This window comes from Mastigoproctus giganteus, chromosome 7 (genome assembly GCF_048544385.1).
Source record: "Mastigoproctus giganteus isolate SK-2022 chromosome 7, ASM4854438v1, whole genome shotgun sequence".
Taxonomy (NCBI): domain Eukaryota; kingdom Metazoa; phylum Arthropoda; class Arachnida; order Uropygi; family Thelyphonidae; genus Mastigoproctus; species Mastigoproctus giganteus.
In genome coordinates, this window is record NC_143581.1 from 216,504,158 (window position 1) to 216,522,792 (window position 18,635).

General features: G+C 37.4%; 1 protein-coding gene across 3 annotated transcripts in view; it reads left to right on the forward strand.

Moving 5' to 3' along the window:
* The window catches only part of garz (Sec7 domain-containing protein garz), a 229,355-nt gene that overhangs the window by 121,549 nt on the left and 89,171 nt on the right, over positions 1 to 18,635 (forward strand). For all 3 annotated transcript variants that reach the window (XM_090378119.1, XM_090378118.1, XM_090378120.1), the window contains exons 17-18: positions 11,814 to 11,896; positions 12,030 to 12,093. In XM_090378119.1, coding sequence (XP_090234245.1) covers positions 11,814 to 11,896; positions 12,030 to 12,093 — 147 coding nt within the window. The remainder of the gene's footprint in view (positions 1 to 11,813; positions 11,897 to 12,029; positions 12,094 to 18,635) is intronic.

Below are 18,635 nucleotides of genomic sequence, written 5' to 3' on the forward strand. Positions count from 1 at the left end.
CTCAGATGCCCAAATTATTCGCCGTATGATTCCTTTCACCTCAAAGGTGGTACTTGTGCATATGTCCGTTCTGATATTCCCTGTCAGAGACTTGGCAGTTTGGAATCTCCTCTCTTTGATCTTCTCTGGCTTAAAATCTCTCTACCTCATTGTGTCAAATTCATCTGTTGTCTCTACTGTTCTCCCAACTCCACTAAACACTTGGAGCTCTTTGACTTCCTCTCCTTGCAACTTGACTTTCTCCAATCCAACTTTCCTAACAGTGAGGTAATTTTCCTTGGTGATTTTAATGTTCACAACTCCAGCTGGCTTCCATTTTCTAGTCACACCAACCCAGCTGGTCGAGATGCTGAGGCTTTTGCAATTACTAATGACCTTACACAGATTGTTCATTTACCTACAAGAATACCGGACAATCCTAATCATACAGCCAATACACTTGATCTTTTTCTCACAAACAACCCTTCTAAGTACACGGTCGAAGTGAGAGGTCCTTTGGGCACTTCAGATCACAACTTGGTGATCGTCTCTTTTCCAATGGAACCTTTATCTCATGGCTATTCCCAACCTTGTGTTGTTTGGCATTACAAGAATGCAAAATGGGATGACCTGCGAGATTTCTTTTCTTCTTTTCCTTGTTCGGATTACTGTTTCCAAACTTCTGATGTCAACGTTTGCTCAGATCGTGTGAGTGAAATTATTCTTGCAGGAATGGAATCCTTTATCCCACACCACTTTAAAATCTCGTCCTTTATCTAAACCTTGGTTTTCCAATAAATGTGCTAAGGCTGTTCAAGAGAAGAATGTTGCATATTGTAATTGGCTTGTTTCTAATTCTTCAATTTCATTTTCTGTTTACACTAAAGCTCACAGCAATTGTAAAACCGTTATTAATCAGTCCAAACTAGAGTTTGAACAGGCTAAGAGTAGAAAACTTGCTTCTTGTCCTAATGGTAGCCGAACATTCTGGTCTCTTGCCAAAGCTATTGCCTGCAACTTTTGCCCATCTCTTCTCCCACCTCTGTCCAAACTAGATGGTTCTGTTGTCACTTCAGCCAAGGATAAAGCTGACCTGCTAGCATCCCATTTTTCTTCCAACTCATGTATTAATGATCTTGGTAAAACACCTCCCACCATTCCCAACACGCTCCATTCAATGCCTCCTGTGGTTTTGACGAATCTTGATGCTAAGAAAGCTCCAGGTCCCGATGGTATTTCTCCACCTGTTCTCAAAATCTGTGCTCCTGAACTTACTCCTATTCTTTGCTGCCTTTTTTCACTTTCTTATTCCGAAGGTGTTTTTCCTTCTGCTTGGAAATTTGCTCATATCCAGCCAGTTCCTAAAAAGGGTAACAGATCCCTCCCATCCAATTATCGTCCCATTGCAATTACTTCTACTCTTTCTAAAGTAATGGAGAAATCAATTAACCGGCAACTCTTAAACTACCTAGAAACCTTCTGTCTGATCAACGATCGCCAGTATGGATTCCATCAGTGTCGATCCACTGGTGATATTCTGGCTTATGTTACCCATTTATGGACTAATTCAATGGAAAGGTTCGGTGAAACACAAGTAGTTCCTCTTGACATCTGAAAGGCTTTCGATTGTGTTTGGCATAAAGGTCTTCTAAACAAGCTTCCGTCTTTTGGTTTTCCAACTGTTTTTAGTAATTGGTTATCCAGTTCTCTCTCTGATCGCTCACTGAGGGTGATGGTAGATGCTCTGTCTTCTAACTTCTTCCCTAATGCCGGTGTTCCCCCAAGGTTCAGTTCTTTCCCCCTCTCTTCCTCTTGTATATTAATGACCTTCTTCCATTGACTGGAAATCCTATCCATAGTTTTGCCGATGATAGCACATTGCATTCCACTTTCCATTTTGATAAACCTTGTCCTGCTCAATCAGCTTCAACTTCTCAAAAATCTGCTACGAATTCCTTAAATGCCGATATTCAGATAATTCTCCAGTGGGGCAAAGACAACTTAGTTGATTTCAACCGTTCTAAAACTCAGTCTTGTCTTATATCTCGCAAAAAGGATTCTTCTGCTCCTATGCTTATCTTTAGTGACACTCCGATTTCTAGGCAAAATGATATATCTCTTTTGGGGATTACCCTGACTTCTAATCTCTCTTTGCACAAGCACATTACAAATATTGCTTCCTCTGCATCTAAAAAACTTGGTTTTCTCTTTCGCTCTTGGCATTACTTTTCTTCCAAACAGCTGCTCACTCTGTATAAATCGCAAATCCGCCCTGCCATGGAATATTGTTCCCACATCTGGGGTGGTACCCCCAAAACCTCTCTCAGGCTTCTTGATTCCATTCAGAAGAGGGCAGTTAGGTTAATTAATGATTCATCTCTAACAGAGTCTCTCCACTCGCTGTCTAACAGACGTACTGTTTCTGCTGCATGCCTCTTCTACAGATACTTCCATGGGCACTGTTCTTCTGAATTGGCTTCTATAATTCCCTCTCTCTCTTTCAAAACAGTCCGAACACTGCCGCCACCAGCCAACATCCGCTTACTGTCCAACTTCAAACTCACAGAACCAACTTTTCATCTTCCTCGTTTATTAATTCAACTGCCATTTTCTGGAACAACCTTCCTTCATATGTATTTCCTGAAAATTACAGTCTACAGAAGTTCAAGTCGAATGTCAACAAATATCTTCTTTCGTCTTCTCAACCTTCAACCCAAACACAGTACTAAGTGCTATAGGTTCTAAAACCTCTCGTGTTTGGGGTTTACATAAAAAAAAAAAAAAAAAAAAACAATACTGCCAAATGATAAAATCAAGTTGTATTATTTTCAAAACTACAGCACAATAAAATTAAGATTACCTATCTCATTTAAAACAACAGTGCCTGTTTCAATTTTAATTTCAGAAATTGTAATTTTCCTATTGTGGATTTCCTAAAAAAAGAGTAAAGACAGGTATTGCTGCTGCTACTTTAAAGCATTCCATTTTATGATATCAAGTGAAGAAAGATATCTTGCATTTTACAGATACATTATATGTTTATTATTATAGTAGTAGTAATGGCTAATGATGCAAAAAAAGCAAGCTTATATAGCATCAGCCAAAAAAAAAAAACCTATACAACTCACTCATCCATACCGTCCAAGAATTTGTCTAGCTTCTTGAATTTATTCAACCCGTCCGCTTCCATAACAACGGATGGAAGCCTGTTCCAACAATCAACCACCTGCTGGCTGAAGGAAAACTTCTGCACATCTATCCTGCAACCATCCTTTCCTCAACTTGAATTTATGCCCCCTCCTGTGAGTAGTCTCAGCAAGTGGAAGAATGCCATTAACATTCAGCTTACTCAGTCCATTCAAGGCTTTACACACCTCAATCAGATCTCCCTGCAAGTGCCTAGGCTCGAGAATTGAAGCCTTCCTAGGTAATAGCCCTTCACTACACCTGTTCCAGCAGAGTGCTACATCCTTCCTAAAGTGAGGCCACCAGACCTGTATACAATATTGAAAATGTGACCTAACCATGGCCTTATACAAAGGAATAATCACTTCCTTATCCCTGCTATCAAAGTTTCTGTGTATCGTTGACAAAATCCCAAATATAAAGATTTATCCTTTAATATCCTTTAATTTTAGTGTTTGTATTTGTAAGAATTAATTAGTCATTTTGAACTTTTTTTTTTTATATACTATATGTATTTATAAGGCTTTGTCTCCTCCTTCCTCTCCTAATGAAAAGGACCGAGATACAAACATTTTCAGTAGCCAATACTTTATAATTGAAGAAAATTAAAAAATAAATAATCAAGTAATTCAATAAATAAATAAAGTACTTTTAGAATGTGTAAGTATTGCACATAACTTTAAAATATGGTTTATTGTATTTCATAATGAAGAAAAATCTGTGTTAAAAGTCTTCTGGATTCCACTTTCTAAAATTTGGCATGTATGAGGTATGACAATAAAGTTCCCAGTCTGGTACTATTCGATCGTGTTCGATGAATTTGAAAATAAACAGAAATGGTATCTCGTAGTTTAAACTCCCCCCCCCCAGCAGATGGTGGCACAGAGATTGTCCAGTAGGCTGACAGGTTGCAAGTAACAACCAGTTTTGTTAGTAGTATTAATGTTCTGTGTCACAAATTTGCGGTGAAGAATATCAAATATGGCTTTAAACTAGAAAAATTTGCAACAGAACATGTGAAATGTTAAAATGCATTTGTGATGAAACGTCTCAGTGTGTTTGAATGGTATAAATGGTTCAAAGAGACATAAGGATGTTCGCAATGACCCAAGAAGTGGGCATACATCAACTTCTCGAAATAAAGAGAGTTGCAAAAGTTTGGGAAATTGTGGAAAGAGACCTTCATAATGACAGCAAAATTTGTATCGCACAGCCTCATGAGCAGAATCAACAAAGAATGTCATCATGCAAAGACTTCATCCAGACTTGTCAAGAAAATCCTAATTTCCTCCACTGTTATTGGAAATGACCATTGGGTAATTCAGTATGACCCAGAGACAAAACATCAGAGCATGCAGTGGACTTCGAAATCATCACTAAGGCCCAAAAAGTTTCATTTAATGATATACTGATCATATTTTTTGACAAACATGTTGTGATTCACAAGAAATTTGTATCTGAATGGAAGAGAGTTTTCTACATACAAGTGCTTGAAAGGCTACTGAAGTGCACTTCCTGGGTGAGGCTGCAATTTCGAGAGAAAGGCAGCCGGTTCTTGTTGCATGACAATATCCCCACCCATTTCACACTTGTTATGAAGACATTTCTGACAAAACATGGCATTGTGCAGATCAACCATCCACCCTACTCTCCCGATCTAGCACCACTTCTCCTTCCTCTTTTCAAAGGTGAAAACTGCCCTCAAAGGAAAGCAATTTCAGGACGTTAAGGAACATAAAGGAAAATGTAACCACTGAACTGAATGTCATCTCTTTGGACTCCTTCGCTGACTCTTTTCAGAAAATTTTAAAACAGTGTAATAAGTGCATTCAATTAGGTTGTGATTACTTTGAATAAAAATAAAACCATTTTTGAACTCCTTAACTTTGCGTTCTTTTACTGCACCCGTCCAGGAACTTTATTGCCACACCTCATATATATATCTCTCACTTTTAGGGCCTTTTTCAGTGGAATAGAAATTTTTAAAATTTGGTATGTTATTACATTTGAAAAGAACTTGAATGAAAGAAATCATGGTGACTAATCCATAAACAATTGCTGGCTCACTGTTTAAGTTACCAGAGGGAAGCCAATTCTTGTAAATTAGAAATTCTGAATTATATTCAGTATTCCTTTCACAGCTGAAAGTGGCCAGGGACATGAAAAAAAAAATTAATTAAATGTAGGGATTTTTTTTTTTTGAGGATTCTAGAGATACAACAGTATATGGTACATTTATTCTATTAATAGCACAGTGTAGGCTTGGCAAACTGCGATCAGTGATACTTGATAACTTCATGGAGCATTGTGTTGCTACCAATGTGTGTAGTCTTCTTCTAACTGCAAATTCAAAATTAAAGCTTTGTTAATTTATCCTCATTTTCCTGAATAACATGACATAAAAGTTTCTTTAAGGTAGGTTTGGTTAGGGAAAGTAAGAAATTAGGAAAAAATGGGCAAGTCATCATAAATATCAGTAGCAGCAGCACATGGAAATTGTTAGTATCTGGCTCCTTTAGTAATTATAGACCCTTGCATTGAAGTAGAGTTCAGCTTTCAACTTTTTTTATTGTTGTTTTTGTTTCGTATTAAAATGTATCAGCAAAAAACATTGATTCTTGTCAAAGCTATCATATCACTGTTGCTCCTATTCTAACTACCATTAGGGATAAAGGGGGGGGGTTGCTTTCATAAAGGTGACTACAGTGATCTCAGACAGCTTTTAATTTCTATACGGTGAGACCAACTGATGATGATACCAACAGCAAATTCTAAATGGGAAGCATTCAAGGAATTAATCTTGGAAGCAACAAGGCTTTTTATACCAACTAAGAAGTACTGTTCAAATCAGTGGTTTTTGACCTTTTTTTAATAATGGCACCCTTTATTTTGTGGCGCCCCACTCAATTTTCTGCCTGTTAAATCCGATTTTCTCATTCTCTCTCTCTCTCTCTCTCTCTCTCTCTATATATATATATATATATATATATATATATTAGATATAGATAATGTTATATAAAAATGTTTTATTATATTTATAATTTAAAAATATATAAATATAATAGATATCTGCCCGTAAAGATGAAACTGGGAATCCTTGATTCGTTAATTTTTCCAGTTGCCACTTATGGATGTGAAGGATGGAATCTGAAAAGAGTTGACAGGAAGAAAATTTATGCATTTGAAATGTGGTGTTACAGGAGAATACTGCGTATTTCTTACTCAGATCGAAGAACAAATGAGTGGGTATTGAATAAAATTGACAGGACTAAAATTCTTCTTCATAGAATCAGCAAAAGAAAACTCAAGTGTTTTGGTCATATAGTAAGAAAGGAAACTTTCTGTTGAAGAATATAATGGAAGGAAAAACGAGGGGAAGAGGTGTAGAAAAAGACCTGCAACTAGGTGGAAGGATGGGATCGATGCAGTTGGAGGAATTTGTTGGTGGCCACAACAGCTCCACGGGGAGTTACGTGACTGGAAGAAGAAGAAGAAGAAGAATGTACCTTTTTATAATAAAATAAGTACTTAAATTTTAAAAATCATAAGTTTAATTAACTTAAACCCAAATTACTTGGCACCCCGATTAAAAATCACTGGCCTAAATCCATGTCAGATGAACTAATGAGACTTGTGGCAGAGAAGAAAAATGCATGGGAGGCATATAAATTATCAGGTGACACACAAGCCTACATTTTAATATGATGGATATAAGTTGGTCCACTTGATATTGATGATTTGACTGTTAATGATCCTGCTCAGACAGCTGACAAACTGAATGAGTATTTTGCATCTACGTTCACACATGAGGAAATCTGTAGGTAAGTGGATGACAGAAACTTATTAAATTTTAACAGGGAGCTAAATGATTTTGTAATAACTGAGAGCCAAGTGGAGAAGAAATTGCTGAAGTTAAACATAAGAAAGGCACTTTGTGTGGATGGGTCTAACCAGTTATATTAAATGAGGTGGCAAAAGAAGTAAGCAAACCTTTAGCCATAATTATGAGAGAATCCATGTAGTCAGGGAAGATCCCCATGGACTGGAGATGTGAAAATGTATCCTCAGTTCACAATTGACAAATTGTGAACTCAGTTCACAGTTGACAAAGGGGGATCAAAGGGCAACACGAGTAATTACAGACCTGTTAGTTTAATTTTTGTTCTGGAGAAAATAATGGAGTCACTGGTTAAAGAAGCATTACAGGATCATCTAGACAAAACTGCAATAATAATCCAGACACAGCATGGGTTTGTTAAGTGGAAGTCTTGTCTGACCAATTTGATTGGATACTATGATATGGTCACAAAGGAACTGGATTCAAAAAATAATTTTGATATCATATATTTGGTTTTCAGCAAAGCTTTTGATACTGTTGCACATGAAGGACTACTGTACAAATTGGAGCAGTCTGGCATTAAGGGTAAGTTGCTACAATGGATAAAGGGATGGTTGAGTGGTAGAAGACAGAGAGTGGTATTCAATGAACACTGCTCTTTGTGAACTAATGTTATTAGTGTAGTCCTCCAGGGTTCGGTGGTGTTGGACCATTGTTTTTGTACATTTATCAATGATATTGATGAAGGTATATCAGGCTTAATGTCCAAGTTTGCAGATGAAAGTAAGGATTGGCAGGGTTGTTAATGACAGTAAAATTGGCAGGGTTGCTAATGACAGTTTGCTCTCGGTGTGCTGCTGCAACAGGATCTGGAAAAGTTGGGCAGATGGGCTGAGAAATGGCAACTGAAGTTTAACATTGACAAATGCAAAGTACTGCATATGGGTAGCAGCAAAACTCCAGAAAAACGTACCAACTATATAGTACCACATGTAGAGAAAGAAAAAGATCTTCATGCCAGACATAAAGTTTTCTGAGCATTGCAGACAGGCTGCCAGAGAAGGTATAGAGTCTTAACAATGATATACAGGAATTTTGTTAGCAAGGATAAGGTGATTATCCCTTTGTATAAGGTAATGGTCAGACCACACCTTGAGTACTGCGTACAGATTTGAAGGCCTCATTTTAGGAAGGATATAGAGTTGCTAAAACGAGTAAAAAGAAGGGCAACAAGATTGGTGAGGGGTACAAATGGGTTTTCCTACCAAGAAAGGCTTAAGTTCTGCAAATTGCAGCATCTGGAGACTAGACACTTGCAAGGTGATCTGATTGAGGTGAATAAGGCCTGTTTTGAGCAGGTTCAGTGCTGATGGGATTCTTTCTCTTGCTCAGATTACAAACATGAGGGGGACATAAATTCAAATTGAGGAAAGACAGTTGTAGAATAGATGTGTGGAAATTTGCATTTAGACAGTGAGTAGTTGATTGCTGGAACAAACTTTCAACTGTTGTGGAAATTGATGGCTTAAATAAATTCAAAGAAGAACTGAACAGACTTTTGGACTGGATGGATGAAATGGAGAGCGCTTTTTTTTTTTTTTTTTTTTTGCTGATGCTGTATAAGCTTGCTTTCTTGCATCATATGCCTCTGCTAGTGCTAATACTAACTCTTCAAGTAGGGATGGCATGAGCATTTTACCACTTTTATTGCCATTGGTAAATTCAGCATTTTGGGCCTGTATTTTCATATAGAGTTCAGCTTTTTTTTTTTTTTTTTTATTGTTCTTTTTATTTGATATTAAAGTGCATAATTTTGGTAAGTATTTCAAAAATGTTCTAAAAGCTACTTACTAAACCCCTAACCCCTTACAATTTACAACAAGAGTTTTTACATTGTAGATTCCCCAAATGTATAATATTTGTTTTAATTTATAAATCGCAATCAATGAATCTTTTTTTTTTTTTTTTGCCCTCATAATTCTTACAGAAGTATTAACTTCAAGTTAACTAAAACTAGGAAATGCCGAGCATCCATCAGTCTTGATTAATGAGATCCAGTAGCAGCTGACATTAGGTATTTAACACAACTAGTCACATGGGTTATACAGGAAAGTTTTCTGTAGTGATCTGTCCATCATGGTTAGTGAAAACCAAACAAAAGCAACCACAGTTGTATCATATGACCAGTTGCATAAAATCTGTGAAATTTTTCATAGCAGTGTTTGCCAAACTGGGATCCGTCGACCCCTGGGGGTCTGTAGACCAGTTCCGGCGGGTCCTCAAAATGTTCAGAAGGTATCAAGTAATGTGTTTATTTTCTTAAGAAATATAGTGATAGAATCACACAAATTTCATTATAGGACATTACTTATTTTCGATATAATTAGTATATATAATTGTATACATATTTCAAATTATTCATTCTATGTATAGGAAATTGATGATAAATAAAGTTATTATATATGTGTATAAAAATGCATTAGCAAGGCACATGATGCAAGAAAGCAAGCTTATATAGCATCAGCCCAAAAAAAAAAAAAAAAACTTCACCCATCCACTCACTTCAAATTTTTGTCAAGTTCTGCCTTGAATCTAGTAGTAGTAGTAGTGGCATGTCATGCAAGAAAGCAAGTGTATGAGATTATGCAGCATCAGCCAAAAAAAAAAAAAAAATAATCAAACCATTCCCTCCAAATGCCTGTCCAGTTCCTCCTTAAATTTATTCAACCTATCAACTTCCACAACGACAGATGGAAGTTTGTTCCAGCAATTAACCAACCGCTGGCTAAAGGCAAATTTCCGCACTTCTAGTCTACATCTGTCCTTTCTTAATTTGAATTTATGCCCCCTTAGGTTCGTAATCTGAACAAGTGGAAGGATCCCATCAGAATTCAGCGTGCTCAACCCATTCAAGGCCTTATACACCGCAACCAGATCACCGCGCAGGTCACTAGTCTCCAGCCACTGCAATTTGCAGAACTTAAGCCTCTCTTGGTAAGAGGATCCTTTCATTCCCCTCACCAATCTTGTTGCCCTTCTTTGTACATGCTCAAGCAAATCTACATCCTTCCTAAAATGAGGCCTCCAGACCTGTATGTTTCTGTCTGCACTGCTCAGAAAACTTCATATCTGCCTGCACAATTACCCCAGGTCCTTTTTATTCTCTTCCACTGTCAGTGTAGTACCACAGAGTTGATGCATTACTCTGGGGTTATTGCTTCCCATATGCAGTAACCCCAGAGTAACATATGTTAAACTTCATTTGCCACCTCTCAGCCCATCTGCTCAACTTTTCTGGATCCTGTTTCAGCAGCATACTGTCATTAGTGTCATTAACAACCCTGCCAACCTTCGTATCATCTGCAATCGTGGACATTAAGCCTGATATACCATCATCAATATCATTTATAAATACAGAAAACAACAATGAACTCTGAAGGACTCCACTAATAACATTAGTCCCAGAAGAGCAGTGTCCATTGATTACCACTCTCTGTCTTCTCCCACTCAACCATCCCTTTATCCATAGCAGCAGTTTGCCTCCAATGCCACACTGCTCCAATTTGTGCAGCAGTCTTCCATGTGCAACAGTATCAAAAGCCTTTCTAAGATGCAAATATATGATGTCAAAGTTATTCCCTGCATCCAGTTCCTTTGTGACCACATCATAGTATCCAATCAAATTGGTCAGACAAGACTTCTCCTAAACAAACCGATGCTGTGTCAGAGCTATAACTGAAGCCTTGTCTAGATGATCCTGCAGTGCCTCTTTAACCAGTGCCTCCATTAATTTCCTTGGAACAGAAGTTAAATTAACAGGTCTGTAATTACTTGTGTCGCCCTTTGATCCTTCTTTGTGAATTGGGGTCACATTTGTACATCTCCAGTCCATGAGTACCTCCTCTGAGTCCAAGGAAGCTCTCATAATTATGGCTACGGGTTTACTTATTTCCTTTGCTGCCTATTTTAATATAAGTGGATAGATTCCATCCACCCTGGGTGCCTTTTTTATGTTTATCTTCAACAATTTCTCCTCCACTTTGCTCTCAGTTATTACAAAATCATCTAGCTGACTGCCAGAGTTTAATTCACCTCATTCCTCTCCCCGAATAACTCCTCATGTGTGAATGTAGATGCAAAATACTCATTTAGTTTGTTAGCCACCTGAGCAGGATCATCAACAGTTGAACCATCAATATCCAGTGGACCAATCTGATTCATTCCCTTCCTTCTAGAGTTTACCTAGGTAAAAAACTCTTTGCTGTTTTTCTTTGCATCCTTTGCCAAAGATTTCTCGTAATCTGCCGTTTTCCTTCCTAACCTCCTTTGTGATTTGGTTACAGACCAGCTTATATGTATCATAGGCTTCTGTGTCACCCATTAATTTATGTGTATCCCATGTATTTTTCTTCTCTGCCACATGTCTTATTAGTTCATCTGAACAATATTTCTGTTCACCTTGAACAATATTTCTTAGTTAGTATGAAAACCTAGTAGCTTCCAACATTAATTCTCTGAATGCTTCCCATTTTGAATTTGCTGTTGGTAACATCATCAGTTGGTCCCACTGTATAGAATTTAATGAATATGTTAGGTTATCAGTTTAATTTTTAAAAATTAATTAGTTGAGCTACCTAAATTTCAGTTAGAAATTTACAGTTAATTAATGGGTATTTTTACTAATACTATTGCTTTACTAGTTTTCTTGATGTTTGTAAATTCATTTTATAAATGCAAAATTAATATAAAATATATATTTTACATATTGCTTAATTCTCAATTATTAAATTTTTTTTCTACTTTTTTTTAGGAATTTAAGAAAAATCTGAAACATGTAAATGGAGGGCAGGATTTTGACGAAGAGATGCTAGAAGAAATTTATACTTCTATTAGGTAATTATATTTTTAATAAAATTCAAGGTTTACCACTGTTACAAATTTATCTATTTGTTATTTCATATTCAACAGTAAATTTGGGATCTAAATTTAAGGAAATATATCATTGTTGTCTAATTGCACCTTGCAGAAATGAGGAAATTGTCATGCCAGCAGAACAGACAGGATTAGTTAGAGAAAATTATTTATGGAAGGTAAGCATTTTTGATATTCATTGATATCTGAAGGAGGATAACCAGAATTAAACTTTGGCCTACACTGACATATATACAGAATAGTTGAACAGCCATTTGAGCCTGATATTGAAAGTGTGTGTATTTCAGTTAACTGAAAAGAGGATTAGCCAAGAAAAAAAATTATTTACTATATCAGCATCAGTAGGCCCATTCTTTATTTGGTGTTAGCACATGTTTAATAACTTCGTTGACAGGATGCAGGATGTTAATTGAAATGTTGTTAGTTTTATTAACGGTAAATGGTTTTAATTCCACTAGCATACCAAAATTATTGCATTAGACTTGCTCTCAGCAAGTCTAATGCAATAATTATGCAAAATGCAGAAATCAGAAGTCAAATGTGATATCAGGTAAGCAAACTACCTGTGGAAATTCTTTAACTATTCTCTCCAAAAATTAATAATCAAGGATACCCCCCCCCCTCCCACCAGACCTTGTAGTGATATGTTCTCCACTTTGCATAAAAATTATATATCCAAGCTTGCCCTTTACTGCAGCTTTAGGGTAACATAATCCACAGTAGGTATTACAGAATTTGTTTTATTTCTATTTGGTTTAGGCTCTTCAAAATGAGTTAGTGAAGTTAGTGCATGTTTCACAGTGTTTTTACTACAGTCGACTGTTTGACAGTAGCATTAACTATTAATAATACCATTAGAGTTGAATGCCTATAGCATTCCAAATTTCAATAGAAAAATTTTCATAAATTTCCTTGTATCCACACCTGCTTGCTATGGATGAGGAACCTTTGAATTTTCAGTTGTATTTCTCACTGCTAGAGCAATTATATGTGGTTAGTTTCATGTCTTAGTGTTGTAGATTTGATTTGATTTGATTTGTTAGTAGTTCCATAATATACCTCACAATTCAACCCATACAGCATTTTCATCAATAATAATAATTACCCTCTAGCAGTTATTTAATGGGTGTTTTTCTGAAGCCCACACAATTTTGGCAGCATTTTGGCTTTAATAAGGGAATTATAGTAACATACTTTAGTGAGGAAAGATTTAAATTAATTGTCATATGATAAATGATTATTATCTGTCATATGATAAATATATTATCTAAATTAATATTCTAATATAGTTTTAAATGGCATCACATATGAGTGAGTAAATTATGGGGCTGGCTATAGTTCAGGGATAATGTGCACAGGTGTACATATTATACGATGAAGCTTATAAATTGTTACAAAAATGCGTGGCTCATTATCAACTGTTGTGCTGTGTGCTGTTATATAGACTGCAATAGAATAGTTACGGTGAAGTTGTAAAGTCCTCTGGCCTCAGTCATATAGAATATGAACATACAAACATTTATTCTGTATACCATCTGGAATACTTTAATTCTGGTTATGCTGTATAAAAAAATGTATATAATGTATATGTACATGGTATTTTTAAAAATTGGTTTAAGTTTCTTCTCATTTTGTTATGTAATTCTTCCTTCCCCCCCTCTCTCTCTCTCATGTAAGCATTTAACCTTCAATTATGATTTATCTGCAAAAAAACAAACTGTTTCCAACTTCCTAATATGATATAAAAAACTGTAAGCATTATACACAGTTCAAATGGTGCTCATGTTCTTTTATACTGCAAAAAAAAAAAAAAAAACCAACACTGTTAAATTTGAAAAGAGGAACAAGCCACTAGGAGCCATATCTGAAAATAGAGGAAGAAGATCAAGGACTTTGAAACTTGCATTTGCAATGTAGATGTTGAAACAGTGGAATTGCAGGTTGGTGCATTGTCCTGGTGGGACAGGAGATACCACAGTACAACTTCTGTCACCACTTCATTTTGATGGCTTCACAATTTTCATTATTAATCTGGCATATTATGATTGTGGATGCATAAAACTGCAGCCACTATCAATTCACTGCAGGATGGAGGCCTCCTCAGCAATTCATGTTGACGAAAATGGACCATAATCTGCCATGGCAGATTGGCTGTATTTAGTAGTCAGGTGCTTGAATCCCGGTAGTAGCATACTCAAAGAGCATATGCTACTGCACTCCCATTCCTGACCACTTGGTTACGGAGGCATACTCAAGGTAATCAACAAACACTACTTTCTGATCATCCCAAAAAAAAGGATGCTAGTACTGTGCACAAACCAGATAACACAGAATTTCTTTGTGTGCATGATGATGTGTGTTGCCAGGTCATGCTTTCAGTATAGTATTTGGTATCAGAGTGGTCAAATATCTCATCCATACTTATAAACCCCCCAAAAAGTTCTTGTAATTAGTATTAATAGTGGAAAATGATGCAAGAAATCAATTTTTTTAGCATCAGCAAAAAAAAAAAGCCTCTTCCGACATCTATTGTCTGTCTCCTCCGATAGTTTATGTAGTTATTCTTTGACTTTATTCAAACTATACACTTCCTCAACAACAGATAGCAGATAGCAGTTTGTTCCAACAGTCCATCACGCTCCCCAATTTGAATTTTTGTCCCCTCGTGTACCTAGTCTGAGCAAGAGGAAGAATCTCGTCAATATTGAGCTTACTCAATCCATTCAAAGCCTTAAACACCTCAGGCATATCACTTTACAGGTACCTAGTCTCCAGATGGTGCAATTTGCAGAACTGAAACATTTCTTGATAAGAGTACCCTTTCTTCCTCTACCTATCTCATTCTCCTTCTCTGCACTCATTCCAGCAGCTCTATGGTCTCCTTAAAATGAGACCTTTTTTTTTTTTATATAATCCCCAAACACAAGAGGTATTAGAACCTATAGTACTTAGTGCTGTGCTTGGGTTGGAGGTTGAGAAGACGAAAGAAGGCAGTTGAATGAATAAACGAGGAAGATGAAAAGTTGGTTCTGTGAGTTTGAAGTTGGACAGTAAATGGATGTTGGCTGCACATATTCGGACTGTTTTGAAAGAAAGAGCAGGAATTATAGAAGCCAGTTCAGAAGAACAGTACCCATGGAAGTACCTGTAGAAGAGACATGCAGCAGAAACAGTACAGTGAGTGGAGAGACTGTTAGAGACAAATCATTAATTAACCTAACTGCCCTCTTCTGAACGGAATCAAGAAGCCTGAGAGAGGTTTTGGGGGCACCACCCCAGATGTGGAAAACAATATTCCATGGTAGGGGCGATTTGTAAAGAGTGAACAGCTGTTTGGAAGAAAAGTAACACCGAGAGCGAAAGAGAAAACCAAGTTTTTTAGATGCAGTGGGAAGCAATATTTCTAATGTTCTTGTGACAAGAGAGATTAGAAGTCAGGGTAATCCCCAAAAGAGATATATCATTTTGCCTAGAAATCAGAGTGTCACCAAAGATAAGCATAGGAGCAGAAGAATCCTTTTTGCGAGAAATAAGACAAAACTGAATTTTAGAAGGATTGAAATCAACTAAGTTGTTTTTACCCCACTGGAGAATTATCTGGAGATTGGCATTTAAGGAATTGGTAGCATATTTTCAAGAAGTTTAAGCTGATTGAGCAGGACAAGGTTTCTCAAAATGGAAAGTGGAATGCAATGTGCTATCATCGGCAAAACTATGGATAGGAGTTCGTCAATGGAAGAAGATCATTAATATACAGGATGAAAAGAGTGGGGAAAGAACTGAACTTTGGGGGACACTAGCATTAGTGGAGAAGTTAGAAGACAGAGAGCCATCTACCATCACCCTCAGTGAGGAATCAGAGAGAAAACTGGATAACCAATTACAAAAAAACAGTTCGCAAACCATAAGAGGGAAGCTTGTTTAGAAGACCTTTATGTCAAACACGATCAAAAGCCTTTGAGATGTCAAGAGCAACTGCTTGGGTTTTACCGAACTTTTCCATTGAATTAGTCCCATAAGTGGGTAACATAAGCAGGAATATCACCAGTGGATCGACACTGACGGAATCCATACTAGCGATCTTTGATCAGACGGAAGGTTTATGGGTAGTTTAAGAGTTGGCGGTTAATTAATTTCTCCATTACTTTAGAAAGAGTAGAAGTAATTGCAATGGGATGATAATTGGATGGGAGGGATTTGTTATGCTTTTTAGGAACTGGCTGGATATGAGCAAATTTCCAAGCAGAAGGAAAAACACCTTTGCAATAAGAAAGTGAAAAAAGACGGCAAAGAATAGGAGTAAATTCAGGAGCACAGGTTTTGAGAACAATTGGAGAAATACCATCGGGACCTGGAGCTTTCTTTGCATCAAGATTCGTCAAAATCCTTCTGACATCCTTTTGACGGAAAACTGCAAGAGGCATTGAATGGAGCGTGTTGGGAATTAGCATTAGCATTAGTAGAGGCATATGATGCAAGAAAGCAAGCTTATTCAGCATCAGCCAAAAAAAAAAAAAAAAAAAAAAAAACAACCACTACTCCCATTTCACCCCTCCGTTCGTTCGAAATACCTGTCCAGCTGAGCCTTAAATTTGTTTAGGCTATCAACTTCAACAACAAGCGATGAGAGTCTATTCCACAAACCAACTGCCCACTGGCTAAAGGCAAATTTCCGCACATCTATCCGACATCCGTCCTTCCTCAATTTGAATTTATGCCCTCTCAGGTGATTATTCTGAGCAAGAGGAAGAATCCCATCGGCATTGAGCATGCTCAAGCCATTCAAAGCCTTATACACCTCTATCAGGTCACCTCGCCGATGCCTAGTCTCCAGGCTCTGTAATTTGCAAAACTTAAGCCTTTCTTCGTAAGAGCAACCCTTTGTTCCATTCACTAATCTTGTTGCCCTTCTCTGTACTCGTTCCACCAGCTCTACATCCTTCTTGAAATGAGGCCTCCAGACCTGTATACAGTACTCAAGGTGTGGCCTGACCAATGCCTTATACAAGGGAATAATCACATCCCTGTCCCTGCTAGAAAAATTCCTGTATATCATTGACAAGACACCATGAGCTACTCTTGCAGCTCATCTGCACTGCTCAGAGAACTTCATATCTGCCTGCACAATTACCCCCAGGTCCTTTTCATTCTCTACCACTGTCAGCGTAGTACCACAGAGTTGATACGTTGATCTGGGGTTACTGTTTCCCATATGTAGTACTTTACATTTGTCAGTGTTAAACTTCATTTGCCACCTCTCAGCCCATCTGCTCAACCTTTCCAGATCCTGTTGCAGCAGCATAGTATCAGTAGTGTCCTGAACAACCCTGCCAACCTTGGTATTGTCTGCAAACTTGGACATTAAGCCTGATACACCATCATCAATATCATTTATAAATACAGAAAACAACAATGGACCCAACACTGAACCCTGAGGAACTCCACTAATAACATTAGTCCACGTTGAGCAGTGTCCATTGATTACCACTCTCTGTCTTCTGCCACTCAACCATCCCTTTATCCATAGCAGCAATTTGCCTCCAATGCCACACTTCTCCAATTTGTGCAGCAGTCTTCCATGTGCAACAGTATCAATAGCCTTTCTAAGATCCAAATATATAATATCAAAGTTATTCCCTGCATCCAGTTCTTTTGTGACTACATCATAGTATCCAATCAAATTGGTCAGACAAGACCTGCCCTTAACAAAACCATGCTGTGTCTGAGCTATAACTGAATTCTTGTCCAGATGATCCTGCAGTGCTTCTTTAACCAGTGCCTCCATTAATTTTCCTGGAACCGAAGTTAAACTAACAGGTCTATAATTACTTGTGTCAGCCTTTGATCCTCCTTTGTGAATTGGGGTTACATTTGCACATCTCCAGTCCATGGGTACCTCCCCTGAGTCCAAAGAAGCTCTCATAACTATGGCTAGGGGTTTGCTTATCTCCTCTGCTGCCTCCTTTAATATAACTGGATAGATCCCATCCACCCCGGGTGCCTTTTTTTATGTTTATCCTCAGCAATTTCTCCTCCACTTTCCTCTCAGTTATTAGAAAATAATCAGCAGCTCACTGCCAATGTTTACTTCACCTACGACATTCCCCTTCCTGAATAACTCCTCATGTGTGAATGTAGAAGCAAAATACTCGTTTAGATTGTTAGCCACCTGAGCTGGATCCTCAACTGTTGAACCATCAACATCCAGTGGACCAATCTGATTCATCCCTTTCCTTCTTGAGTTTAAATAGGTAAAGAACTCTTTTCTGTTTTTCTTTGCATCCTTTGCCAACGATTTCTCATAATCTGCCTTTGCCTGCCTAATCTCCTTTGTGACTTGGTTACAGACCAACTTATATCTATCATAGGCTTCCATGTCACGTGTTAATTTGTATGTATCCCATGCATTTTTCTTCTCTGCCATATGTCTCATTAGTTCATCTGACAACCATTTAGGCCTGAACCTTGAACAATATTTCTTGGTTGGTATGTAAAGCCTGGTAGCTTCCAAGATTAGTTCCTTGAATGCTTCCCATTTTGAATTTGCTGTTGGTAACATCATCAGTTGGTCCCACTGTATAGAATTTAAATACTGTCTCAGACCATCATAGTCGCCTTTACGAAAGCAAAAACCCTTCCCTTTACCTCTGATGGTAGTTACCTCCTTGAGTATAGAATTTAAATACTGTCTCAGACCATC